This window comes from Felis catus, chromosome B1 (genome assembly GCF_018350175.1).
Source record: "Felis catus isolate Fca126 chromosome B1, F.catus_Fca126_mat1.0, whole genome shotgun sequence".
Lineage (NCBI taxonomy): Eukaryota > Metazoa > Chordata > Mammalia > Carnivora > Felidae > Felis > Felis catus.
Window position 1 is genome coordinate 136,970,448 of NC_058371.1, and position 27,854 is coordinate 136,998,301.

General features: G+C 40.3%; 1 protein-coding gene across 2 annotated transcripts; it reads left to right on the forward strand.

Annotated features, from left to right (window-relative positions):
- Nucleotides 1-4,964: 4,964 nt before the first annotated feature.
- Nucleotides 4,965-27,434, forward strand: COQ2 (coenzyme Q2, polyprenyltransferase). 2 transcript variants are annotated; one of them, XM_006931000.3, is made up of 7 exons: nt 4,965-5,250; nt 10,039-10,205; nt 19,338-19,381; nt 20,643-20,728; nt 22,129-22,262; nt 24,208-24,396; nt 26,760-27,434. In XM_006931000.3, the coding sequence occupies exons 1-7, from the start codon at nt 5,004-5,006 to the stop codon at nt 26,922-26,924; spliced, it is 1,032 nt and encodes a 343-aa protein (XP_006931062.2). In that variant the 5' UTR covers nt 4,965-5,003; the 3' UTR covers nt 26,925-27,434. The 2 variants fall into 2 exon arrangements, with proteins under 2 accessions (XP_006931062.2, XP_003985272.2); XM_003985223.4 differs by having other exon boundaries at nt 4,967-5,250; nt 19,260-19,381.
- The last annotated feature ends 420 nt before the right edge of the window (nt 27,435-27,854 follow it).

Consider the following 27,854-nt stretch of genomic DNA (forward strand, 5'->3'; position numbering starts at 1 on the left):
GATCAATCACTGATGATCAATGATTTAATCAATAGTGCCTTTATAGTGAAGAATTGATTTAAAAAACTCTGGAACAGCAAGATTCAGAGTGCTTCCTGGTTGTTGGACATGTTGATATGGCGGGGGAGTGGTTCAATCTGACTCCATAGGGACATTTCTGTGTTTTGGACCCTCCTGAACTTTGCCCTATGTATGCCTCTTTATCTGGCTGCTCATTTATATCTTTTAGAATAAAATATAACCATAAATGTGATGCTTCCTTGAATTCTGGATTTCAAACCTGAGGGAGGACCACAGGAATGCTTAAATATGTAATCCATAAGGCAAAAGTAGAGTTATCCTGAAGACCCATTTGTTGCTGGCATCTGAAGTAGGGGTAGTCTTGGGGGACTGACTTAAATAATGGGGTCTGCACTAACTCTGTCTAGTGAATTACAGAAATGAGTTGAATTTAGGACACACAGTTGGTTTCAGAGAATAGGAGAATTGGGAATTACTGGGGAAACAACACAGAGCTTAACCTAGGAGCCTAGTTTGGGTTTAACCATGTGTCCATTTCAGGGAGATAAGAAATTTTATTATCCTTCTGGATCAGAGCAATTCACTAGACAAAGGGCTATAAATTGGATCTTCATGGTACATAAAAAGTAAAATATTTCTAGGGGGGATGAAGGTGAACATTCTCTATCATTATACTATACACATCTCTGTAGCCCAGAAGGCCAGTTCTTTTCATAGGAGCCCTGAGAAATTCAGGAGGATCTATTTCCCTACTCCTCAGAACTTTGTATGTGCTCTTATTTTATTTATTTTTAAAAACTGTTTATTTATTTTCAAGAGAGAGACAGAGTGCAAGTGAGGGAGGGGAAGAAAGAGAGGGAGACACAGAATCTGACGCAGGCTCCAGGCTCTGAGCTGTCAGCACAGAGCCCAATGTGGGGCTCGAACCCATGAACTGTGAGATCACGACCTGAGCCGAAGTTGGACACTTAACCGATGGAGCCCCCCAGGCGCCCCTGTATGTGCTCTTAGACTAGCACGCCCTGCCTCATCTCCTCTCCTCCTCCTATCCATCTTGGCTTAGTTAATTTGGACCTGAACCTCAGATCTCAGACCACACATCACTTCTGGAAGACTTTCTTGACCTCACCACTCCAAGCTCAACAGGATATTCCTCCTGAGCGCGCCTACAGTGCCCTGGGCCTATGTAACACAGCACTGCCACCTAGTATCAAATGCTGTCTGTTGTCCCCTCTAGTCTGTTCTCCTTGACAATAGCGCTTTCCCCCTTGACATACCCTGTGCTATGCACAGTGCTTTCATAAAACAAGAATTCAATAAACACCTTGTTAAATTTTGTTAAATACCTAACTTTAAGGGGTTTACAATCAAAATGAGAACATAAAATTAGTATAATACAAAGGAAAATTACTTAAATTCTGTAAAACAGAATAAGCAAAGTTCTCCCGGTGTTTAAGGAGGGAACAATTGCATATAACTGAAGGACTAGGTCTATAACTCTGAAAGCCAGAGTGATAGTAATGGAAAGTCACTGCTCTCTCACATGAGTTTCAGTGGTAGAGAGTGTGGTCAAACAAAATAGAAAACTCAGAAACTCAACTTTCCCCTTCATCTCTTCCCCCTGACCCCAATCCAGTTCTAGGGCTGTTTCTCCAACAAACACAAAACCTGCTATGCTCACAAGTCTAATGATTGCTCTAGAGCAATGAGCCCACCAAGCAAGCTGGAAGCCTAGCTCCAGATGAGGGCACTCACTGATGATGACAACTGTGGGACCACATCTGCAGTGAGCACTTTTTTGCATTGAGCTGCAGGAAAAAGGCTGTCTGGAGGCTTCAGTTTTCTTTGTATCTCCCCTGGGTTCTTTTCATCAAAGACAGGAGAATGTGTATCATTTTCACTCCAAATTTAAATCTCCTAAAAATGATGAAAAGGAAAGGAAAAGGTGGGATTTTCTTCCCCAAATCTACATATATACTGAGAGGCTTCGAAGACGTATAACTAAGGATCACATTATATTGGTATATTCCGCTTCAGGGACAATCTAAGTCCTCGATATGCCTACAGAAACCCATCTTTCCAAAGGCCAAAGCAATGTCTTTGTTGGGCTTGAGTTTAAGAATTCAGATGAAAAATGCACTGAAACTGTTAAAGGAGAAACTGCGACACATTAAAATATTTAAGAGTTTATTTGAGCCTTTACTGTTTTGAATTGGGCAGCTCCAAATGCAAGTGGTTAGGAAAGCTCCCTGGACAGGAGCCAGGGCAAAGTCTTACATGGGGAAAGTGTAGAAGCAAAGAAATTATTTGATTGGCTATAGCTTAAAGCCTAATTGGCTATCTGTGATTGGTTGTTCTTAGTATTTTGATTTCATAATCCTATGGCATTTTATAGGCTTAAATTTTGGCTGTCACAGCATTGGAGCTACATCCATTTAATGGCTTCCTTGCTTAATTAATTTAGCAAGACGTGTATAAGAATGGCTGAATGGCCAGGAGTTCCCCTCCAGTAATGCTGGCCCCGTCTTCCAACTACCCGAGACATCCCACAACGATGCAGATCCTCCAAAAGCACCCTTATCCCAGGACTAATGCAGCCTCAGAAGTTTTTCACTGTCCTCCAATAACCTCCAAGACCTTCTTTCCTTCTGTAGCAAATCTGATCCAGCAAAATATTGTAACTTTCATAACTGGGTGAGAATAGGTAGGAAAAGTCCATGCCACATGGCTGGATCAGCAAGGGCTGTCACTTTAGAGCTTTCCTCATCCCCAGAGGCAGGTTTACAAATTATTAATTAAAGTGCTTTATCTGTCTTATCTAATTGAAGTGCTTAATCTATTTATTTTGGCTTCAAAAGACTGGCAGTCTCTGGGTTACTGTGCGTCAATATGCTCCAGTTACCTGTTCTTAAAAGTGAGCTTATCTGTTTCTAACTTCTGAGAGCAAGCTGCAAAGCCAGCAGGTACAAGTTAGGCTTCAAAATGCCACTGTGCTCTCTCTAAATAAATATTTATAGATTATATTGAATACTATATATATATATATATATATATATATAATTATGGTATAATAAAATTACTTGGTCTTTCTCTCTAGTTCCTGGCACAAAGTTCCTAAACTCTTAGAACTTCCTCAGTGATAGGAGTGTCTTTTGTCATTCATAAGGAGCCCCTTTTGAGCACATCTGAGGTTAACAAGGGGACTTTTGGAAAGTCCTGAAGGCTGGGAGCTGGTTGCCAGAGGAACCAACCCACGTGTTATTAAAGGCTTGGGACTTTTAGCCCAACATCCAACATCCAGGGAAGGAAAAGGGACTAGAGACTGAGTTCAGTCACCAATGGCCAAGGATTTCATCAATCATGCCTATGTAATGAAGTGTCCACAGTAAAACCCAAAACCACAAGGTTCAGAGAGCTTTAGGGTTGGCGAACACATGAAGTGAGTTTAGGGAGAGTAGGAAATGGAAGCTCTGGGCCCTTTCCCACATATGTTGCCCTAAGCATCTCTTCTATCTAGTTGTTCCTGAGTTACACACTTTTATAATAAACCAGTAATACAGTAAGTAATATATTTTCCTATGTTCTGTGAACCACGCTAGCAAATTAATCAAACAGAAGAAGGGGTCTTCAGAACCTCCAATCTACAGCCAATAGGTCAGAAGCACAGGTCATAACCTGGACTTGCATTTAGCATCTGAAGTGGGGCAAGGAACTGTCTTGTGGGGCCAAGCCCTTAACCTGTGGGATCTGATGGTATCTTTAGATAGCAGGTGCCAGAATTGAGTTAAATGATAGGATTCCACATTTTGTCACAGAAGTACTTGATATGTGGAAAACCCACACATCTGGTTTCAGAAGTGATGTAGTGTTGTAGCCGAGTACTGAGAGTAGAGGTAACACATACAGGAGGAAGTGTGTTTTTTCCTTTACAATTATATAGTAAAACTTCCTGATGCCTTGATCCCTCTGTCGGCAGTGAACAAGTTGTGAGCTAGTTTTGTAGAATTATCAAGGACTGTCCCCTCCTACCACCACTGGAACCTCACGATATCACAGAATCACTGTTCTGGTTGTAAGGAAAGGGGTTTAAAGACTAAAGCAATTGAGGGTGCCTGGGTGGCTCAGTCGGTTGAGCCTCCGACTTCAGCTCTGGTCATAATTTCCCGGTCTGTGAGTTAGAGCTCCGGATCGGGCTCCGTACTGACAGCTGAGCCTGGAGCCTGCTTCGGATTCTGTGTCTCCCTCTCTCTGCCCCTCCCCTGGTTGTGCTCTCTCTCTCTCAAAAACAAATAAACATTAAAAAAAAAAAAAAAAGAAAGAAAGACTAACGCAATTCTCTACAATACTACATTCAGATGAGTGACTTACCCATGGTCACTAAGTGGTTAAATAGGATAATACGTGCATAGTGCCCGTAACAGTGCCTGGCAAACAGCGCTATCCGCGAATTGGCTGTAATTAAGAGCACGACCAGATGTTCTAGCTGCAGCCTCTTACCATCCCACAAGGCTCACTGCCTCTTGATTACAGAAAAGTCCTCTGAATTGACTGTCACATTTAAGATTTTCACTTGTGTAATGAATGTCCCTTAACTCTGAGTGCGGTTTTAATTTACATTCTTACATTTGGCGTTTGGCGCCCTTTTAGCTTTAAAAAGAAAACATCTGCCCGCAATCAATGTTTTGGTAGGTTTCCGAGGCTTTCTTTTTTTCCTGGTATAACTGTTCCCAATAAATGAACACCATCCTTGTTCATTTACTGAGAAAGCGGATAATGGGAATTCCCCTTAACTAAGAAACCGCCCCGGGTTAAAGCGACCACGACAATCCCTGCCTCACCATAACTAGAAAGGCTCAGACCGCAACCCCACCCAGTCCGGCAGGCGTGGACCGTCATCCACTGACGTCACTGCGCAAGCCTGCCGCGACCTGACGCCAGAGAACGACCTCAGGCCGGTATGGAGCCACGCCCTCCCGAGCGCCATGCTGGGTGTTCGCGGCACGGGGCTCGCGCGGGGCCTGCAGGTAATGACGCAGGCGTGGCTGCGGGATTCCGGCGCGCTGGCCCTCGCGCGCGCGGCCGGCACGCCCCACGCCAGGCACTGGCAGCCTTATGCCGGGCCGGGACCGCGCAGGCGTCGGCTCAGCCTGTCGGCCGCCGCGGTCGTGAACTCGGCGCCCCGCCCCCTGCAGCCCTACTTGCGCCTCATGCGTTTGGACAAGCCTATTGGTGAGTGCGAGCGGACGCACCGCGGGGATGCGGGAGTAGCGGAGAAGCGGGAGTAGCGGAGAAGCGGAGAAGCGGGAGTAGCGGAGAAGCTGCCAGGCGGCCGATAGTCTCGGAAAGCCCGGAGGGGAAGTCCCTGAAGTGGCTCGCGGGCCTTCACATCCCCCTGAATCCTGAGTGCCCGGGACGGGCAAAAAGTTGGCACTTGTGTAAACAGTGAATCGAGCGGAAGTTCCGTTCTTGTGTCCCTTTTTGTGCACAGATTTACAATATCGAAACACGTCCACATTCATTATGTTTGATCCTTCCTGTAATTCTTTAAGGCTCCCAAAGCAAAAACCTGGAACTGTCATTACAACTGAGGGAAGCAGAGCCAGACCAGGTGAACCTAGTTTTGATGCTGAGTCCTAGCTTTGCCCTCCACCACCCGTAACACAAAAGATTTAATTCAGGTGAATGCAGCAGGTACAGCACTTATGGACCGCCTATCAGCTAACTGTCGCCTCCGAAGATTTCCGTGACCTTCCTATTTAAAATAACATCTGCCACCTCATTCTTTACATCTGTACCCTCCATTTTCCTTCACAATACTCACCACTAACTAACCCGATGCATTTATTGGTTGATTGAGTCTCCAATACAGTCTAAGCGCCACAAAAATGGGACATTTCTGTCTAGTGCCTCCTATATAGCTTGGCAATAGTATCAAACCAATTCCGACCGTATCACCTAGCCTCAGGGACGGAAAGAGCTATACACACTCACCGCTTTTAAGGAACTCCTAGTCTTGGTGGAAAAAGACAAATTATTGGGTGAGCTGGGAAAGAAGGAGCTCAAACGTTAGTGGTACAGATGGCCAAGTGCTGTAGGAAAAGGAGTAAGTAGTGTGGATCTCCATTGTTAGAAAGCGTCAAGAGCAAATTGTATCTCAGAGGACAGGTAGATTTTGCAGAGGAGATATATTCATGGTTGGGGGAAATGTTTTTGCAAAGACTCAAGGGTGGAGAGTTGGAACATCAAGAATATGAGTTGATCTAGAATGGCATGTGGGTGTAGAAAATACTGGGAGGCGAGGCTGGATAAAAGCTGAACCAAAGAAGGATGGACAGTGGTGAGGGAGGGGCAGAGCTTAAACTCCAGGTCATCTAAGATGATAGCATTTGCCATTGCAATGCAGGGAAATACATTCAGATGCCTGGATGCATTCACTCCACCTTGGCCTAGCCAAGACCTAAATGTAGGTCTTGCTTGTGGTATTCTAGGTTTATGCACTACTTATTTGGGATCAGAGCACTAAGAGTTATAACGATTAGCTATTAAAGTATAAAAGCAAATTAAATAATAGGGACAGTCCTGCCATCATGACCCCTTGTATTTTGGGTCCAGATACAAGTTGATAGGCATAAATTTCCAAGCCTAGGTCTAATCTAAAGCATAACTATAATTCTGTTTTGGTGTCTGACGGAGCTGCAGTGTAGGCTTACAGACATCCAGGACAGATCAACAGCTGCCATTATTCCCATAGCCATAAACCTCTGGCTTTTTGCATTAGTGGCTGACCATCCCACCACATAAGAGGCTAGCTACATAGTTGTTCCAAGTAAAGCTCTGGAATCAGACCTCTTCTTTTCTCATCTATAAAATGAAGATACTGATAATACGGACTTTATAAGGTTGTCATGAAAATTATTTTATATATGTGTGTGTTGAGTCCTTAGAACAATGACTGACATAATAAGTGCTCAAGAAAATGTTTGGCATTAATACTTGAGGGAATTGGAGAAGACTGGGGTAATAGTTATGTATGTGAAGAAGATACCAGCTTGCACGCTGTAGTTCTAAATAAAGTGGTAATTGTAGGGTTTTTTAAGACAATTTACTAATCGTACTGTGTTGCAATTCATTCAACAAACATTTTTTGAGCCCTACTGTATGCCAGGAACAATAAATTGACAGAATTTATAAGTTTGGTATTTCTTCATTTAAATTCTTCTTTTGTGGGGTAAGTTGTATGTTCATTGTTTTACTTTGCTATAGTTGATTTGTTTTTATAAACCAAAGTGGGTTTCATTGTTGTTCAGAATGGGTTGCAGCTTCTTTCAGATGTGTCACAAACTATAGTATTCCAGAAAGTTTCAGCAGGTGGCACTCTTTACACTAAATTGATGGTGTAATTTTTGTTTTACTGCCTTTATGGGTAATTAACGTTGTCTTGAAGATAATATGTAATTTAGTAAAGTTCTTGGAGTCAGTTTACACCGGCTTTTTGGTCTGCCCATTCTGCCCACACCTCTCAGAACTTGCTCATTTTATTTCATCTCCCAGAGAATTTTTCCTTTTCCTACAATAGGCCTTTCTTTCTGTTGGCGTCCTCGTCACCTCTGCATCCTTCTTCATGGAAGAGAGAGTAAGGACAGTGTAATAGGGAAGAAAGGAAAGAGCTGTTGCTGAGAATCAGGAGCACAAAGGAGCAATAGGAACTTAAGTGTTTGTAGAGATTTAGGTATACTGAGTTATCACTCAGCCTTGACCTTGGACAGACTAGAACCAGACCAAAGTCTACAAACCTAACTTTACATGTCAACTCTGCCACTTTTTGCCTTTGTGACCTCGGGCAAATTACTTTTTCTGTGCTTCAGCTTTTGTATTTGGTAAGTGGGTATATTGAAAATAGTGCCTATCTCATAGGTTTGTCGTGAGAATCAAGTGTTCCATGACAGCACATAGTAACAGCTGTGTGTTTGCTATTACTATTTTTATATTCATCATCACTAGTATTGTTTCCTCCTAACAACTCTGAGAGGTAGATATTCTTTCCCCTCATTTGTACTCGAGGAAGACTGAACCTTAAAGTTTAGTATACTTTAGTGTCCAGCATCACTCCACTTATTAGTGGCAGACATCAAACCGAATGTCTGACCTTCCCCTTGATTATAGAAACCCCCCTCATCCACAGGGATGCCCTACTGGTTCCTATAGGTAAGTGCCTATAGTACCTATAATATAGACTGATGGCAAAGGAAGTCTTGTTCCTGACACGAAATGCTATAGGTGATTACACATCTTTTCTCTCCAGAATTCTTTTTTAAATAGACTCATTCTAATTGCACCAGGAAAATAATGCCTTTCAAGTGGCATTCTTTTGTTTCAGAGTAACCCTGCCCCTCTGAGCTGTCCTGGTAGGTCCAGGAAAAAGGAAGTAGTTCAACCCGTTGTTTCACTTGTTTCACGTAACCTCTCTGTGCATTTGTTTCCTCATCTGTAAAATAGAAACAGTAATAGAGTTTACTCTGTAAGGGTGTGGTTGAGGATTAAATGAGTTTGCATGAATAAAGCATTTAAAACAGTGGCTAACATTTCCTGAACCTGCAGTAAATGTCAGCGGTCGTTGCTGTTGTTTTATAAGGGACACACCCAATATGAGTCAGTCCCAGACACCCTGAACCCGAATTTGAGTCTGGACTCAAATTTCTTGTTTTCAGCCTCTCCTTATCTTTTCTTCTGTGTCCTCCCTGATCCCTCCCCCAGTGACTTGGGTGGCACTGTTTTATGCCTTTACAGGACCCTGTATTTGCCCTGTTTTTGAATTGATCTATTTTGTTGTTGTTATTTGTTTAGTTGTATTTCTTCCTTTTCATTTATAAGCTGTGTGAAGGCAGGAAGACTCTCTCTTTTAGTCACTGTTGTATTCTTGGTTCCCATATGTGCTTTATAAATTCCTGTAAATGAATAAAGGTTAAACTTATGAAGCATAAATATGATTATAGGCACTTTGTCATTTGGCCATTTTTGTATAGGATCTCACCTTTATTTAGCCACATCCCCTTTTTCTCTTACGTGGCTGAATTGGGAAGGAAAGCTCAGAATTTATCTTAATAGGCACCATAGCCAAACATTTGTTGAAAGACTTTGTTTTGAAAGTAGAATATCGGAGTTCACATGTGAAGTCTCCCATCTGTATGGTCTATTTGGTTTTAGCTTAATTTCATCCAGCTTTTGGGCTGTGTGCCAAGAACGAATCCCATTTGTGCATGTAGCTGCAAAATATTTAAAAAACAGTAGGTTAATGATCTCTCTCCCTCAAGCCTATTTTATTTTATTGTGCTAACAACAGTAAAGAAAGTTTTACTAACTTTTTTTTAGAGGTAATGCATGCATATGACACAAAATTCAGAAAGTGCAAAGACGTAGAATGAAAACTAAGTCTTCCTCCCCTGTTTCCCAGCCACCGAGTTCCCATCCCCAGAGACCAATATTATTATCAGTTTCTAATGTGTCCTCCCTGACACGGTCTATGAACATACTGACATTCAAATACATGTATTTGGTGAGTGGGGGTGAGCGCACACAGGGTAAAAATTTTTTGGTTGTCCTCCATATGGGTTGGACCACTTGGTGACCTCATGAGAAATGCGTATCAGACACTTGGGGGGGTGTGGTCAGACTTTGGGTTTTGCCCATCTGACACGTGAAAAATGTTATCTCAATGTAATTTTGATGTGTATTTCTCAAAGGTGATCTTTCATATAAAGAAGAATCATTTGTAGTTCTTTGTCTGTGAACTTTATCTTTTTGTCTGTTTTTCCATTGGACTAGTGATCTCTTTCCAGTTTCTAGGAACCCTACATCTTGGGCCGAAGATTCCTTTGTGATATGAGTTGTAAATTTATTTTCACGGTTTTGTCATGTGTTTTTGACTTTGTGTTCTTTACTTCTCTGGGATGTAGTGTTTAAACTAAAGACAGATAACTAACTTGAATATGCATCTTTTTGTCTTTTATCTTTGCTTAGGAACCTGGCTGTTGTACCTGCCATGTACTTGGAGCATTGGTTTAGCAGCTGAACCAGGTTGTTTTCCAGATTGGTACATGTTGTCCCTCTTTGGCACTGGAGCTGTTCTGATGCGTGGAGCAGGCTGTACTATTAATGACATGTGGGACCGGGACTATGATAAAAAGGTAGTTTCTTGGGGCGCCTGGGTGGCTCAGTTGGTTGAGCAGCCGACTTCGGCTCAGGTCATGATCTCACGGTCCGTGAGTTCGAGCCCCGCATTGGGCTCTGTGCTGACAGCTCAGAGCCTGGAGCCTGTTTTGGATTCTGTGTCTCCCTCTCTCTGACCCTCCCCCGTTCATGCTCTGTCTTTCTCTGTCTCAAAAATAAATAAACGTTAAAAACAAAAAATTAAAAAAAAAAAAAGGTAGTTTCTTCCTGGAAAGGAATAGGGAGGCTCCTCTCAATTCTGCAGAGTAACATGGTGGCATCACTTTCCACAAAAAGCAAAGGTTTTTTTAGTGTACTTTGGTGTACCAGCATAATAAGTGCCATTTTTCAGTTGAATGGCGGGTGTCGCAAAGTGCAATGTACTTCCTTTCTCGACAGGAGCAGCCATGCAGGCAGGGTGTGTACTTCATTTTTACAAAATGAGTTAGAATTTAGAAGGCCAAGGTATGGATGTGAGGAGTGAAGGAAGAGTTCATCCTGAACCTTCGGGGATCCAAAACAACCATCATTCTTTCCTGTAAGATATATATTAGAGTCATGGGCACCTGGGTAGCTCAGTAGGTTAAGCTTCCGACTTCGGCTGAGCTCACAGTTCGTGAGTTCGAGCCCCACTTCGGGCTCTGCACTGACAGCTCAGAGCCTGGAGCCTGCTTGCGATTCTCTCTCTCCCTCTCTCTCTGCCCCTCCTTCACTCATTCTCTCTCTCTCTCTCTCTCTCTCTCTGTCTCTCAAAATAAATAAACATTAAAAAACAAAGTTACTCGGGGCACCTGGGTGGCTCAGTAGGTTAAGTGTCGGACTCTTTGATTTCGGCTCAGGTCATGATCTCACGATAGTGAGATCAAGCCTCACTTCAGGCTGTGTACTGACAGTGTGGAGCCTGCTTGGGATTTTCTCTCTCCCTCTCTCTCTGCCCCTCCCCTGCATTTTCTCTCTCTCACTCAAAATAAATAAACTTAAAAAAAATTATTATTCAAGAATGGCAAAATTAAAAGTAAACCACAGAAGAAATATGTGGGATACAAGAGGCAGTGGTAATCAACTACACAGGTGCCTGAGTCACTCAGTTGGTTAAGCCACCGACTTCGGCTCAGGTCATGATCTTATCACCTGAGTTTGAGCCTCATATCTGGCTCTGTGCTGACAGCTCCGAGCCTGAAGCCTGCTTCAGAGTCTGTGTCTCCCTCTCTCTGCCCCTTCCCCTGCTCACGCTCTCTCTCTCTCTCAAAAATAAATAAACATTTAAAAATATTTTTTAAGATATATATTAGAGTTGTAACTATTCTTCTGTAAATCAAATATTTATTTACTTAAAAAAATTTTTAATATAATTTATTGTCAAGTTAGCTAACATACAGTGTGTACAGTGTCCTCTTGGTTTTGTGAATAGATTCCTGTGATTTATTGCTTACATACAACACCCAGTGCTCATCCCAACGAGTGCCCTCCTCAATGCCCATCACCCATTTTCTCCTCTTCTTCACCCCCACCCCATCAACTCTCAGTTTGTTCTCTGTATTTAAGAGCCCTTATGGTTTGCCTCCCTCTCTGTTTGAAACTATGTTTTCCCGGGGCACCTGGGTGGCTCAGTCGGTTAAGCATCCAACTTCAGCTCAGGTCACGATCTTGCGGTCTGTGAGTTCGAGCCCTGCGTCGGGCTCTGGGCTGATGGCTCAGAGCCTGGAGCCTGCTTCCGATTCTGTGTCTCCCTCTCTCTCTGTCCCTCCCCCGTTCATGCTCTGTCTCTCTCTGTCTCAAAAATAAATAAATGTTAAAAAAAAATTAAAAAAAAAAAAAAAAGAAACTATGTTTTCCCTTCCTTTCCCCTGTGGTCTTCTGTTAAATTTCTCAAGTTCCACGTATGAGTGAAGTCATATGATTTTTGTCTTTCTCTGACTGACATATTTCACTTAGCATAATACCCTCCAGTTCTACCCATGTTGTTGCAAATGGCAGGATCAAATCTTAATTTAAACAAGCCAAGGAAGCCCCTGTTAGCATTTGCTATGATTATTTCTTTTAAACAATGCAATTTATTATTATTTTTTCTCCTTAGAAAAATAGTACTTGTTTGTTTAATCTGAAAAATTCAGACAGTACCAAAATAGAAAGTATAGAAAGTACAAGTGTTCCTTATTTCCTCTCCCAAACGCCCAGAGAAACTTCATGTAACCATTTGATGCATTGTATTTCTCTCGATTATTTTCTATGCATACTCTAATGCATGTGTATAATTATTTCTTTCTTCCTCAACAGACTGTTATTTTCTCAAGGGAAGCGTCCATCTCGTTTGCCTCTTATCTTAGCAATTGTGCATAACAAGTACAAGATCATTCATTAAATCTTTGAATAAATAATCAAGTAAACTTTTGATTTATTTATTTATTTTTTTTAAAGCACTTTATTTATTTATTTATTTATTGAAATTTATTGTCAAATTGGTTTCCATACAACACCCAGTGCTCATCCCAAAGGTGCCCTCCTCAGTAAACTTTCGATTTAGAAGAAAGCCATGGTGGGGGCCCCTGGGTCATTCAGTCAGTCAAGCATCCTAGTCTTGATTTCAGCTCAGGTCATGATCTCTCAATTCATGAGATGAAGCCCTGCCTCTGGCTCTGCGCTGACAACACAGAGCCTGCTTGGGATTCTCTCTCCCTCTCTCTCTCTGCCCTTTCCATGCACGTGCGTATACTCTCTTGAATAAATAAACATTAAAAAAAAAATAAAGCCATAGTGAATATATAAAGTGAATACTCTTCTATACATTTATGTAAAGTGAATAATCGTCCCTAGTTTGCCTTTCATACTGGTCTGAATTTTCCTTCAGCAGGGCACACCTGTAACGATTTTTAGTTCATAAGAACGGTATCATAATGTATTTTTTAATTCAAAAAAATGTTTATTGAATACTTGCTGTGCGTGAGACGCAGTGACAGGTTTTAGGATTGCATGGATGAGAGACCGTATTTCTGACCTCACAATTTCATGGTTACACTACAGCAGCACTATCGTGAGAGTGGCGTCCACAAGGGAACTTAGGGAAGACCACCTACCTCAGCCTAAGAAGCAGAGAGAACTTCTTTCCAGGGGCGTGAACTTTGAACTGTGTCAGAACAAGATGGCAAAAAAGGGTGGGCTGTAGGGCGAAGGTCACTCTGTGCAGAAGGAACAGTAGATACGGAGGCTTGGCTGTGAGATGAAGTATAAAGCTTAACAACTGTAGCATTGTGGTTGGTGTGTGGCTGGAAGATAGGATAGTGGCAAGTGGCAGGAACTGCCTGATCAACACATTTCTGTCCCGCTGGCCCCATTGGGATAGGTTAGTCCATGCCAGGAGAAGCATGCTTGGTTGATTTGGGGTTCCTACACCTGGTTAGTTTTTCCTTCTGCATAACCATAGGATTGCAGCTTCTGGGATGTATCGCTTCAAAATACTTCTTGAACGTGTTTAGAGCAGCTGATGTCAAAGTCCTGGCTGTAGTATTTTACTGTAATGTAAAGTTTTGCAAATGTGAGTTACTCTTGGGGGAAACTGGATAAAGGGCATATGCAATCTCTATATTTTTAAAAACTAGAGATTTGGGGGGGGGGGTTCTTTTGTTTGTTTTTTAGATAGAGAGAGAGAAAGAGCAGGGGAGGGATAGAAAGAGAGGGAAAGAGAGACTCTCAAGCAGGCTCCATGCCCAGTGCAGAGCCCAATGTGGGGCTGGATCTCATGACCACGAGATCCTGACCTGAGCCGAAATCAAGAGTCAGATGCTTAACCAACTGAGTCACCTAGACACCCCAAAATGCAGAGATGTTTTTAAAAACTGAATATAAATCTACAGTTATCTCAAAAGAAAAAGGTTAATTAAAAAAATATTCAAACCAACCACCTTTTAATTAACAAAATAGAACGATTTTAGTTTCCCTTTAAGTGATTTTTTTTTCTCCTTAGGTAAAGGGTTATTGATTAGGTATATCTCCCCCATGACATTTTTCTCTGATTAGAAGATTCCAGTTTCTATTTAGTTTTTTAAAAATTTTAATGTTTATTTTTGAGAGAGAGAGACAGAGACAGAGTGTGAGCAGGGGAGAGGCTCCCTGCTGTCGGCACAGAACCTGACCGGGGGCTTGAACTCAGGAACCGTGATATCAGGACCTGAACCGAAACTGGATATTAACCAACTGAGCCACCTAGGCGCCCTGAGTCCAGATTCTATATAGACATATAACAAAGCTCTTAAATGAGTATTTTATAACTATTAAAGAGATTTTGCTAACATGACTTAAAATGTTATTGGGGGGTGCCTGGGTGTCTCAGTCCGCTCAGGTCATGTTCTCAGAGTTTGTGGGTTCGAGCCCTGCATCGGGCTGTGTGCTGACAGCTTTGAGCCTGGAGCCTGCTTCGGATTCTGTGTCTCCCTCTCTCTCTGCTCCTCCCCCGCTCATGCTCTCTCTGTCTCTCCTTCAAAAATAAATTTTAAAAAAAGACATTAAAATGTTATCTGCATCTCTCTTTTGTAATCCAAGTTCTTTTCTAAAAAATTGTTGTTCAATTTATTTAAACTGGAGGAAAAAAAATCAGTTCACCCATTTCTCCCATTCCACTAGCCCTTCGGCCTCTGGCAACCACCAACCTGTTCTCTTTTTCTATGAGCTTGAGATTTTGTTTTGTTTGTTTTAGATTCCACATGTAAGGGAGATCATACGGTATTTGTCTTTCTGTAGGACTTATTTCACTGAGCATAAAGACCTTGAGATGGTCTTTATGGTAAGATTTTTTTAATGGCTGAATTGTATTCCATTTTGTGTATATGTGTGTGTGTACCACATTTCTTTTTATCCGTTCATCCATTAACAGACACTTAGATTGTTTCCATATTTTCACCATTGTAAATAATGCTTCAGTGAACATGGGAGTGTATGTATCTTTTTGAATTAATGTATTTGTTTTCCCTGCATAAATACCCAGAGGTGGAATTCTGGATTAGAGGGTAGTTCTATTTTTAATCTTTTGAGGAGCCTCCATATTGTTTTCCACAGGGACTGTGTCAATTTACACTCTTGCCAACAGTGCACAGGAGTTCTCTTTTCTCCACATTCTCGTTGATAGGTGTTATTTCTTGTCTCTTTGTCTCTTAGCCACTCTAACAGGTGTGAGGTGATACCTCATTGTGGTTTTATTTGCATTTCTCTGGTGATTAATGATGTTGAGCATCTTTTCGTGTGCCTGTTGGCCATCTATATGTCTTCTTTGGAAAAATGTCTATCCAGATCTTCTGCCCATTTTTTATTTGGATTTTTTTAGGTTTTTTTTTTTTTTTTTTTACTATTGAGTTATATATGAGTTCTCTATATATTTTGATATTAACCCCTTATCAGGTACATGATTTGCGAACATTTTCCCCCATTCAGTAGGTTGATTTTCATTTTGTTGTGGTTTCCTTTGCTGTGAAGAAGCTTTTTTGTTTGATGTAGTCCCACTTGTTTATTTTTGCTTTTGTCGCTTTTGCTTTTGGTCTCAGATCCACAAAATCATTGCCAAGACCTATGTCAGGGGGCTTATTGCTGTGTTTTCTTCTAGGAGTTTTATGGTTTCAGGTCTTACATGCAAGTCTTTAAACCATTTTGAGTTAATTTTGTGTATGCTATAGGATAGGAGTCCAGATTTATTCTTTTTGCATGTAGCTGTCCAGTTTTCCCAGCACCATTTATTGAAGAGACTGTTCTTTCCCCATTTTATAGGGAATATACTACAGTCTTGGCTACTTGATCATAAATCAACTGACCATATATGTGTGGATTTATTTCTGGGCTCTCTGTTGTATTTCATTGATCTGTTTTTATGCCAAAATCATACTGTTTTAATTATTGTAGCTTTGTAGTCTAGTTTGAAATCAGGAAGTGTGATGCCTCCAGCTTTGTTCTTCTTTCTCAAAATTTCTTTGGCTATTTGGGGTCTTTCATGGTTCCTTACAAATTTTAGGATTGTTCTATTTCTGTGGAAAATGCCATTAGAATTTTGATAGAGATTGCATTGAATCTGTAGATTGTTTTTGGTAGTATGGACATTTTAACAATATGAATTCTTCCAGTGCATGAGCATGGGACATCTTTCCATTTATTTGTGTTTTCTTTAATTTTTCTCATTGATGTTTAGTAGTTTTCAATATACAGGTCTTGCACCCCCTTGGTTAAATCTGTCTCTAGGTATTTTATTCTTCACTGCAATTGTAAATGAGATTGTTTTCTTAATTTCTGTTTCAGAAAGTTCATTATTAGCCTAAAGGAACACAACAGATTTTTGCATTTTTTTTTAAATTTACATCCAAATTAGTTAGCATACAGTGCAACAATGATTTCAGGAGTAGATTCCTTAATGCCCCTTACCCATTTAGCCCCTCCCTCCTCCCACAACCCCTCCTGTAACCTTCTGTTTGTTCTCCATATTTAGGAGTCTCTTATGCTTTGTCCCCCTTCCTGTTTTTATATTCTTTTTGTTTCCCTTCCCTTAGTTCATCCGTTTTGTCTCTTAAAGTCCTCATATGAGTGAAGTCATATGATATTTGTCTTTCTCTGACTAATTTCCCTCCAGTTCCAGCCACGTAGTTGCAAGTGACAAGATTTCATTCTTTTTGATTGCCGAGTAATACTCCACTGTATATCTATACCACATCTTCTTTATCCATTCATCCATCGATGGCCATTTGGGCTCTTTCCATACTTAGGCTGTTGTTGATAGTGCTGCTATAAACATTGGGATGCATGTGTCCCTTCGAAACAGCACACCTGTATCCCTTGGGTAAATACCTAGTAGTGCAATTGCTGGGTCATAGGGTAGTTCTGTTTTTACTTTTTGAGGAACCTCCATACTGTTTATCAGAGTGGCTGCACCAGCCTGCATTCCCACAGATTTTTGCATGTTGATGAGTTAAAAAGCTTGGCCATGTTGTCATGCTTATCTCATAGTTTCTTAAAAACTCTATATCAATAAAGATATGTTTGTGGCTTGGGTTTTGTTTACTACATTAGATAATAAGTAAATTGCTCATATATTAAATGATAAGTTGAATTACTATTCGGATGTATGGGTTAATGTGTTTTTTTGACATATATAGTCTGCCAACCATGCAATGAACGTTAGGTCCATAAACATTAAAATAATCTCAAGGCACAGGTATTAATGATTTAATTTTATAAACTGTGAGCAATCTGGTTTCATAAAAACCACATGGAATATGTTTTGATCATCATATTACATCATTTTTAGTCTTTTGATGGAGTGCTTGTTTATTTTCAGCTTTTGAATTTAGCTAGGTTAATTATTTCGAATTTAGCTAGGTTAATTAATTATCACCACTGAAGCAACAGTATAATCTGTGGTTACTAGTGTGGTCAGTGGGACTAGACAGACTGTTCTACTAACCATCTGTGACCTTGGAAAGTTACCAAGCTTCTTCTGCCTCAGTTTTCTAAAACAAATGGCAGGAACTTGTGAGTGGCTAGAAGTCAGGGTTGTTGTAAGGATTCAGTGGTGTGATGCATACATAGTTGTCAGAATAGTGTCACATTGTGAGCACTCACGTACTAGCCGGAATAATTGTAACATCCTACAACAAATATAAGACATAAATATATTTCCAACTAAGACTCTAGGGACAAAATCAGAGATAAAAGATCCGATTCTGGCACTCTAACCAAGGTGAGTCATTGTAGCTTTTGACAAACTGTTGTATTGCACAGTGAGGCATGCTTATAAATTGGGTCAGCAAATTTTTTCTGTAAAGGACCAGATAGTAAATATTTTAGGCTTCGTGGGCCATACCATCTTTGTTGCAACTGCTTGATTCTGCTGGAGCACAAAAGCAGGCATATGCAATATGTTAACAATATGTTTGTTTCAATAGAATTTTATTTATGGATGCTGAAATTTGAATTTCGTATTATTTTCATATATCATAATACATTACTCTTTTTTTTTTAACTTACTTTCAACTGTCTAAAAAAGTAAAATCCATTCTTTTTACTCATGGACCAAACAAAAATAGGCAGTAGGCTGGATTTGGCCCACAGGCCATAGTTTGCTAACCCTTGATATAAATCAGAATCAAAACAAAAATATGTTATATTAATAGTAGCTAACATCTATTACATACTTATATGCTTTAGACACTGCATTTACTGTATGAGGTAGGCGTTCTTAGTACCCCTTTCTCCTCTTCTTTTCCTTCTCTCTTTGTTTTTCTTTTAGCAGGAAAGTAACCTAAGCCCAAGAGAGGTTAAGTAATTTGCCAAAATTCATACAGCCAGTAGGTGATGGAACACTGGGCTCTTGGATCCCAGATCCTGAGTTCTTCTAACAATGATGACAATTTGGTTATGTTTTTTTTTTTTTTTTAATGGTTCAGTGTATAATAATCACATCATGATCTCTACACAGGAAAAGAATAATGTATATTATTTGTCCAAATAATAGCTCTGTCTGTTCATATTCTTACATTGAGTCTGCTCTTTACATTTGGGTACAATTAATATTAGATTATAGACGCATTCTTAAATAGCCTGGCAAAGCACTCCCAGTTTCAAACCCAGATAATCTGTCTTCTTTCTGTATTTACATTTGATTTCTAATTGCAGTGCTTCCTGTAATCAAAACATTCACTGCAATTTCCTTTTTCCTGAGAATTATCATTATTATTGTCTCTCCTTGCTCTCTGAAATTTAGGCATATACTTGCTAATAAGCTGGGTAGCTAAATAGCCAGATAAGGAAGTTGCTTTGTTTTGTCTGTTTGGAGATGGAGATGGGAGAAGGAAAGGAAGTGGAATGAGTGGTGGGAATTTTTGGTACTTTTCAAAGCTGTTTTAAATATGAAGTTTTCATTTTTGGCAGTGTTTCCAATGTTGACTTCACTTTTTATTCATATTTTTGCTTTAGTGCTTGCCATGGCCATTCTCTTGATTGCATGTTTAAATCCATGATGGAACCATTACATGAGGCTAAGGTATCTGGTTTTATGTATTAAGGTTGTAAGAACAGCAAATCGTCCAATAGCTGCTGGAGACATCTCAATTTTTCAATCCTTTATTTTCCTCGGGGGACAGCTGACCTTGGCACTGGGTGTTCTTCTGTGTCTGAATTACTACAGGTATAGTGAATGTCTCTTTCAGAATCGTGTATAAAAATCTCTCTTTTGGAAGTGGAGAAAGTAGAAATAAATAAAATAGAAATATCTTTGTCACAGAATTGTTTATTGGTTACCTATTGAGCATCTGTAAGTTAGCAAGTATAAATAAGTCGCCACATGTTGTAAAATCAGGAATGTTTTCAGCCAAAGGAATTGGAAGAGCAGCATTTAATGTATCCTGAGCCACCATTATACTTTCATTGCATGTTCCCTGGGGAACACACGGCACCTTCATAGCTTTTCCAGATACATACATGGATGTGTGTATATACCCTTATGTGTAATTTTATTTATCCTGACAGTATCTCTAAAGTAGATAGAAGTAAATATACTCATTTTGCAAAAAGATTAACTGGGTGTTTCTGAGAGTCATGTTCATTATCGATGACAAAGGAAAAAAAATGGAAGAATTCATTCCTATGTCTCTTAAATAGAGACACAATTAAACTTTTGTGCGTCAGATGGCTGCTTAGAAAGTACTTAAATGAGAAAAAAAAAGACAAAAAATAAGTGTCACTTTATAGAAACTAGACTTAACTGCGTAGTTTGCCCTGATAGCATCACGTGAAAATGCTTTTGGAAGGTCTGTCCTGGGAGGGCGGTGTTAGATGAGCTGGTGCCTAAGAACATCTTATGCTGTCATCCTTTTATAGGTGCTTTGTGACCTTGTCCTCTTCTGAGGAGTAGCACCCATCGTGCACATAGGGAGGAGTGTGTTGACTCTGATTCTGTTTGGACATTTCCAGTAATCTAAAACAACATTTAGAGAGGCACTAGCATAGAGTGGGTGTTAAGTTGGACTTTGGAGCCATCTTGCCTTAGGTTTGAATCCTGGCCCTGCTACTGACTGGCTCTGTGACAGTCTGAGAAAGTACTTAATCTCTTTGTGCTTTAGTTTCCTCATCTGCAAAAGCAAGTAGAATAAAACTGCCTCTTAGGTTTGTCGTGAAGATTATAATGAGTTAGCATATGTAAAGCAGTTAGAACAGCACCTAATGTATGAAAGCTCTATATGCATTATTATTTTGTTTGGTTGTTTTATAATACTTAAAATACCTTCTAATCATCTTTTATCCTAATCAAGGTCCAGGAAAATAATTTTACGTAACAAAATATATAATTTAAGATCAATCATTTTCCAATTAGTATTATTACTGTTGTCTTATTTAGCAATTTCTAAGAGATGGTGACATTAATCTTTAATGTTTTTTCTTGATTTCAGTATAGCTCTGGGAGCAGCATCCCTACTTCTTGTCATCACCTACCCGCTAATGAAAAGAATTACATACTGGCCTCAATTAGCCTTGGGTGAGCTTGAAATAACTACAAGTATTTCCTTGGATACCCTCAAACTTCTGTGTGTGTGTGTGTGTGTGTGTGTGTGTGTGTGTGTGTGTGTAATGTGGCAGTGATAAAATGTCCAGTCAGTCATAAAGTTTTCTAAACCAAGAATAGAATTTCATATTTTAAGGGAGGGTAATTAGCCATTTTTATTGGCTAAGAAACCTTATATATTTATTAAGATCATCATCATTATTATTTCCTGAAATGCTTTTTTTAAAATCTGGTATGTTATGCAGAAGAAAATTAACAGATTTGACCATACCCTTCTCTTTAGGTGACTGACCTGGATGCCCTGAGCACTTGGAGGGTTGGGGTGAAAAGCACACTCAGGCAGGAAGGGTTAGTATGTGACAGCTTAGACAGCCCCTGTCTGTGAAGTCTTCCTTAGCCCTCCCAGAGAAAGTTAGCCAGTCTCGCCTCTGGCTCCCACAACACTCCGGAGTGGCACTTCCTCATTTCACCAGCAGTAACTAAACAAGAAGATGCTGGGGGCTTCCTCTGTCTCCCCAGTTATAAATAATAAATGCCTAACAGATAAAGCTTTCTTTGCATGTGGATGGCCCACCACCTACCATAGCACCTGGCACATCACAGGTATTCAATAAATATTTGTTGGTAGAGCAAACAAAAGACAGGTAGGTAAATCAAAATCTATTGCAAAAATACCTTCTACTAGAATAAGCTAGAATATTCCTAAAGGTATTCTAGATGCTTGAACCATTTTTTTCAGTGAATAAAAGAAGAAAGGGGGTTTCTGAGAAAAGACCTGTGAGACCCACTGAGTATGAGGTACCTGAGGGACTTGCAGGTAGAGATGTCGAGCAGACAGTTCCAGGTCCAGTCTGAAGTGTAGAGCCGATCAGAGTGCACATAGAGATTTGAGAGTCGTCCGCATGTCGATGTTCGTTTTCAGTCCTCAGGATGGGCTTACAGAACGAATAAGTGTTCCTGTCTGTACTCATGTTTCTGTCACTTATGGGGGAAGGAGAGTGATTAAAGGACAGACCACAAGGTTTTGGCTCAGCTAGGTCTAAGTTGAAACCCCAGCTTCTACCATTCATTGACTGCCAGGCACCGTGCTAGGTAGGGGGAATGTTCTCGTGAAACCTCGTATTAGGGTGATAGTATTTTTTCTATTACCCGTGTTATTTGAATTGTCAGTTAACCTCTCTGAACCCGTTTCCTTTTTTGTGCAGAGTAGCTCGTCATCACCACAGAGAGCTGAGAGAATTTCAGGAATCGACCTAGTAGCAAACAGTGCACAGAGCCTGATGCGCAGAAGCACTTGGTACATGCCAATGCCCCCTCCCCCCTTTGGGAGTCTAAAGTGTCTTTGCCCTCTCCCTCTGTCTCACCAATTGTAGGGTTGACTTTTAATTGGGGAGCATTACTTGGATGGTCTGCTATCAAGGGCTCCTGCGACCCATCTGTGTGTCTGCCTCTTTATTTTTCTGGAATTATGTGGACGCTAATTTATGATACTATCTACGCTCACCAGGTAAAAAATGTCTTTTTTCTTAACTCTGGTTTAGTTATTATCGCCGTTTAAGAACTTTATGAACCACATTAAAGGGAAAGTATGTTTTCTGAAAAGAAAATCATTCACACTTCTTTGGCACCAACAAGATATTTTTGTTTCCTGTATATGTATGTTTACCAAAGAGATCAACTCTTTAATTTACAAGCATTTAAATTGTATATACTGTATTGCCAGGCACAGTTTAAAAAAAAACCTTACAAATACTAATTTAATCCTCATAACAACCTGGGAGGGAAGGTGCTTTTATTATCCTCATTTTATAGATGAGGAAACATGTGGAGAAGAACCATATCTGTGTCACACAGTTAGTGGATGGCAGAGCTGAGATTCAGACCCAGACAGTCTCTACAGTCTGCACTTTTAACTGCCACGTTCTCCTCCCTTCTGTGGAGGCCTCTACCAGGCAGGTCTTTTTCCTAGTCGTGTGGGTAGTAAGCACTTTCCCATATTGTTTGTCATTACCACTCTAAGACTGCAGAATAATAATCCATTGATTTAATATGCCATAAATCTTTTTTTTGCCATAAATCTTTTTAATAATTTGTCCATTGAGCCATTTAAGTTCTGAGAGTTTTTGCAATTATAAATAATGTTGTTCTAATCACTAATATCTTTATATGTTTGGGGATAAATTTTTAGGAGTGTATTACTTAGTTAAGGAATATAAACATTTTTATAGCTTTTGATACTGCCTTTTTCATACGGGTAATAAAAAACCCCCACTTTTGCTTTTCTTGATTTATGTTCTTAATTTTCCTTTTACATTACAAACTTTGAAACAGTTTCTTCTCAGTATTTTTCTGAAATGTAACTGTCTTCTCAATTATTTACTTGAAGAATATGTGTTGGTTCGATGGAATGTTTTCTGATATTCCAGTCTGGAATTCATCGTGCTTTCTTTCATTTACCCCTCTCCCCCACTGAGTTTGTATTGTCATGAAGAAGATTGCTAGGTCTCTAATCAGCCTGATTTCCTGAAGTGAAACTTGACTGACAGTTCAGAAAAGATGCCTATACTTTTCACAGTAATGTCTGGAACCAATGATGAGGATATCTGTACTCCAGTTAGATTCACTTCTTCAGTAAAACACCACGCACTCATTCACACTTTGGTACTGCGTGTAATGAAAGACAGTTTGCACCTGAAGGTGCTTACAGTATGAAGGGAAAAACATACGTTAATCCTGCATTTGTTGTTACTTGGATTTGGAAGCCCAAAAGATAGCCTATCAGACAGCTATCTGGGTGCAGAGTTGGGCATTACAGCCTCTGTGAAAGTTCTTAGTACAGTATGTGAAAGTTCTTAGAAATAAAATTGCTGGAAGAGATCGGGCAGGTAGATGGGAGTGTATCACCAGAATCGACCTTTACTTAGGGGATTTGATGGGAGAGGTGAGGAATAAACCACACTAGTAGTGAAATGTGAATAGATGTGGTCAGGTGCCAGTGGAGCGTTTTTCTGCATCTGCGGCTTCAAGATTGAAACTAAAATGTACAAGAAGTTGTTGAGACTTGAGAACTCAGAGGGAAGAAGGAGCTATGGGAACAGTTAGACTTGAGTTTGACTCTAATGTGGTCCGTGTAGAGTTAAAAGTCATTCATAGGGTGGTAAGCAATACAGTGACATGTAGCAATGTATAGAGCTGGAAGATAGTTTTAGCAGTGACATTTAACCTGGATTTGGCCTGCACATTCATTACTGATCAGCCTGTGTTTCCAAGTTACTGTCAGCTTTCACAGCGTATGTCCTTTGAAAGACCGTTTCTTCTGGGGGGGTGGGGGGAGGAAGATAAAGACCCTTTCTTCTGGAATTAGATAATGGTGATAGTTATACAACCAGAATGGTGAATTTTGTGGTATGTCAATAAAAACCACACAGTTTATTATTACTTTCTGATGTTAGGACAAAGGAGATGATGCTCTGATTGGTCTTAAGTCCACGGCGCTGCGGTTCCATGAAAACACCAAGCGGTGGCTTAGTGGCTTCGGTGTGGCGATGCTGGGGGCGCTGAGCCTGGTGGGAGTGAACAGTGCTCAGACCGTGCCCTACTACACTGCTCTGGCTGCTGTAGGAGCCCATCTGGCACACCAGGTTTGACCGTTTTCTTACGCTTTCCCTCATTTTTCCTTGGGTTATAAATTGCAAAAACTATTTAAACAGAAACAATCGCTTTGTTTACCAAGCAACGTGCCTCTTTAAAACAAACAACTACTTGGCTTATACTATCTTGAACCACCCCCTCCCCTGCCTCAACATATCATCTAAAAAAGCTCACTGTATTAGTTTAGAGAAATAATCTAAAACTAAACCTAGATTTTTTTTTTTTTCCCCTCTGATTTTTCTGGAATTACTTCTGATTGATGTCTGGGAAAATTTCAGCAATGTCTGAAGGTTGTGGGTTGAGCTGAATTGCTCTGAAAGCAAACTGATCAACATAACTGTACTTTTAATATGTGGGCTGCTGTGATGGTTAGCAAACTAATCATTCATAGGGATGGGTTCCACTGGCATTAGCAGTCAAGGCCAGATAGGACACGAAGTGCTCACATGTCAGACAGAATTCTGCCTACATAGTGGGAAACTGTCATTTCAGCGTGTTCAGCCATCATCCACAAGCTTATATTGGGATCTACGTTATTTACTTTTGTAAAATGAATGAACCAAATCTAATTTTAATGAAGTAGGTTGCTTGTAAATGGACTCTTTTTTTTTCTTAAAATTTTTAAGTTTATTTATTTATTTTGAGAGAGAGAGGGAGAAAGCAGGGTAGGGGCAGAGAGAGGGGGGAGAGAGAGAATCCCAAGCAGGCTCTGCACTGTCAGCTCAGAGCCCAATGTGGGGCTCGAACTCACGAACTGTGAGATCATGACCTTAGCCAAAATTAAGAGTCAGATGCTTAACCAACTGAGCCACCCAGGCGCCTCTAAATGGACTCTATTTTTGTATCAGTGTTACTGTTACTTTCTTTGAATGGATTCGAAAAGGTGTTAGCCTCTCTGTAGATGATCTGTTTTATACACATCATTACAAGTTACTTATCAGTGTAAACAAGACTTGCATAACATAGTAAGAAGGAAACCAAAACCTAATGTCCACAAAGTAAACTTCATGCTGTATCACCTTCATGGTTTTCCTCACAATGAAATTTTAAACGGTAGGAATTGGTGATTCTCCAGAATTCTCTAGATTTCACCATTTTCCTCCTCAGCATTTCTTAGCATCCCCTTTTGCTCATAACGCAGCACTGTGGGGGTTGTCACCATCAATTAATTGTCTGGCCAGGATAATGGATGTTTAGCCATATTTAAGCACCTGGATATTAGTGGACAAAGGCAAAAATTACGAGGGCAATTACAAATACTGTAAGCAATATTTAAACCCATCTTGAAATTCTAAATTGCATTTGTGGTCTTCTATCCAGTCCTTGCCACAATATTTTTTTTTTAATTTTTTAACATTTATTTATTTTTGAGACAGAGAGAGACAGAGCATGAACGGGGGAGGGTCAGAGAGAGAGGGAGACACAGAATCGGAAACAGGCTCCAGGCTCTGAGCAACCAGCCCAGAGCCTGACGCAGGGCTCGAATTCCCGGACCGCGAGATCGTGACCTGGCTGAAGTCAGACGCTTAACCGACTGCGCCACCCAGGCGCCCCGTTGCCACAATATTTTAAGATGGACATAGACTTCTAGTATTTGGAAAAAAGGAAATCATGATGATTTGAAGTCTGGAGGCCACATAATAAAGAATATTTGGGGAAATGAGGGATGCTAACGGTTAAGCCTAGGAATGAATAAGACAGGGACGTGACACTTTTTTGATGTATTTGCGACTGCCGTGGAGAAAAAGGAACGTATTTGTTCTAGGTCACTAACAGTAGGTCTAGATTGCCGGATCCCCTTCTCTGTGTGGGGATGGGAAGGAGATTTCCACATGCATGGGGGTATTTTCAGTTATCATAAATAAACTCGGCGGGGTATCCACAGTCATTTAGTGACGGGGCCAGGTATGTTAAATACCTTTCAGTGCTCTAGACAGCCCCGCACAATAGACTTGTCCTTCCCAAATGGGATTTGTTCACCTGCTGGGAACCATTGCTCCAAAGAATAACGCTAGAACTGGAGGGTAGGAATTGTAGGAGGCAGATTTTAGATCAGTGTAAATATTTAGAGCTTTCTAATTAGTTAGAACTAAAAATAATGTGGGTTGCCTTTCAAAGCATTCATGCACCCCTCAAGTGGAAGTTTTTAGGACACAGCTTAGATAATACCTAGCCAGTGAGAGGTAACAGTAGAGTTTTCTACACTGGAAACAGTTTGGGGTACATTAAAGGCTTCCCGTTGCTTAAAATCCTGTAAGAGAGTGCAATTTTCTTCTCTGTACCGATGTGTTTATTTGTGATGCCAGAAAATTTATATTAAATACTAATGCAGCATTGTGATCTTCTCTTACAGATTTACACTCTAGATATCCACAGACCTGAGGATTGTTGGGATAAATTTACCTCCAACCGAACACTAGGACTAATAGTTTTGTTAGGGATTGTCCTCGGGAATTTGTGGAAAGAAAAGAAGACAGATGAAGCAAAGGAAAGTGTGGATAGTAGAATAGAAAATTAGCAAATGAAGTGGATCTAGGAATGTTTAAAACAAATTTTACAAAACACTCTCAGGTCTTGTTACCACATAATTAGATTTGAATAAACAGTCTTGCAATATGTTAAAGAATTAAGAACCACGAGGTGAAGACGTAGACCATATTTGCCTGGATTTAGTTCAAGTATTTTCTAGGAAAATCCTTCCCCTGTCTCAGAAACCAGGAACTCTTTAGCATTTGAGTGACCTTGAGTACTTAAGTGGATGCATTCTAACTGCTCATAATTCCCATCTGCAGTTACGGTAATGGTAGGAGTTTGGGCACTTTAAAAGACACCTGATTTGTATCTCATCTAAATGAATGAATGTAGGAAAATGGACTTTACTTTTAGGGAAAAATAAAAGCTGGCAAGTTGGGGTTTATTGTGCTTTGTTATGACCTTTACTCACTGCCAAAAGCTGTAAGTTAGGAAACCATTCTGTTTTTTTATATTTTAGGAGAATTTAAGTAAATAAAAGTTTTTATCTACAATATCCATACGGACTTCTGTTGTTACCAGTCCTGACATTTATTTCACACATCCGGTCTCTGGGTACAGCCATGGTAACCAAAGTAGGCAGGCAGGCAGTCACCAGGGACTGTTTTAATTCCTGTTGATTTCTTTTTTTATCTTAACTTGATTATGATTTATAGGATAATGGCATATTGGTTAAATGTCCTAACAGTTTCTTCCCTTGCTGTCTTCTCAGCACGGCATGTTCTCAGCACAGCAGCCAGAGTGATTTTCTTAAAACCTATACGAAGTTCTGTCATTCCTCTGCTCAGAACCTTCCAGGATCTTCTGAGGTCCCTCAGGACAAACCAAAACTCCTGTCACCTGTTAGGCCCTTCATGATTTGGCCTCATCTGAGACTACTTTCCCATACCCCTCTCTAGCTCCACTGGCTTCCTCA

Coding starts and splice junctions, on each gene's coding strand:
- COQ2 (XM_003985223.4), top strand. CDS start 5,004: ATGCTGGGTGTTCGCGGCACGGGGCTCGCGCGGGGCCTGCAGGTAATG. Junction 19,382..20,642: donor CTGTGTCTGAATTACTACAG/GTATAGTGAATG, acceptor TCTTGATTTCAG/TATAGCTCTGGGAGCAGCAT. Junction 20,729..22,128: donor CTGGCCTCAATTAGCCTTGG/GTGAGCTTGAAA, acceptor CACCAATTGTAG/GGTTGACTTTTAATTGGGGA.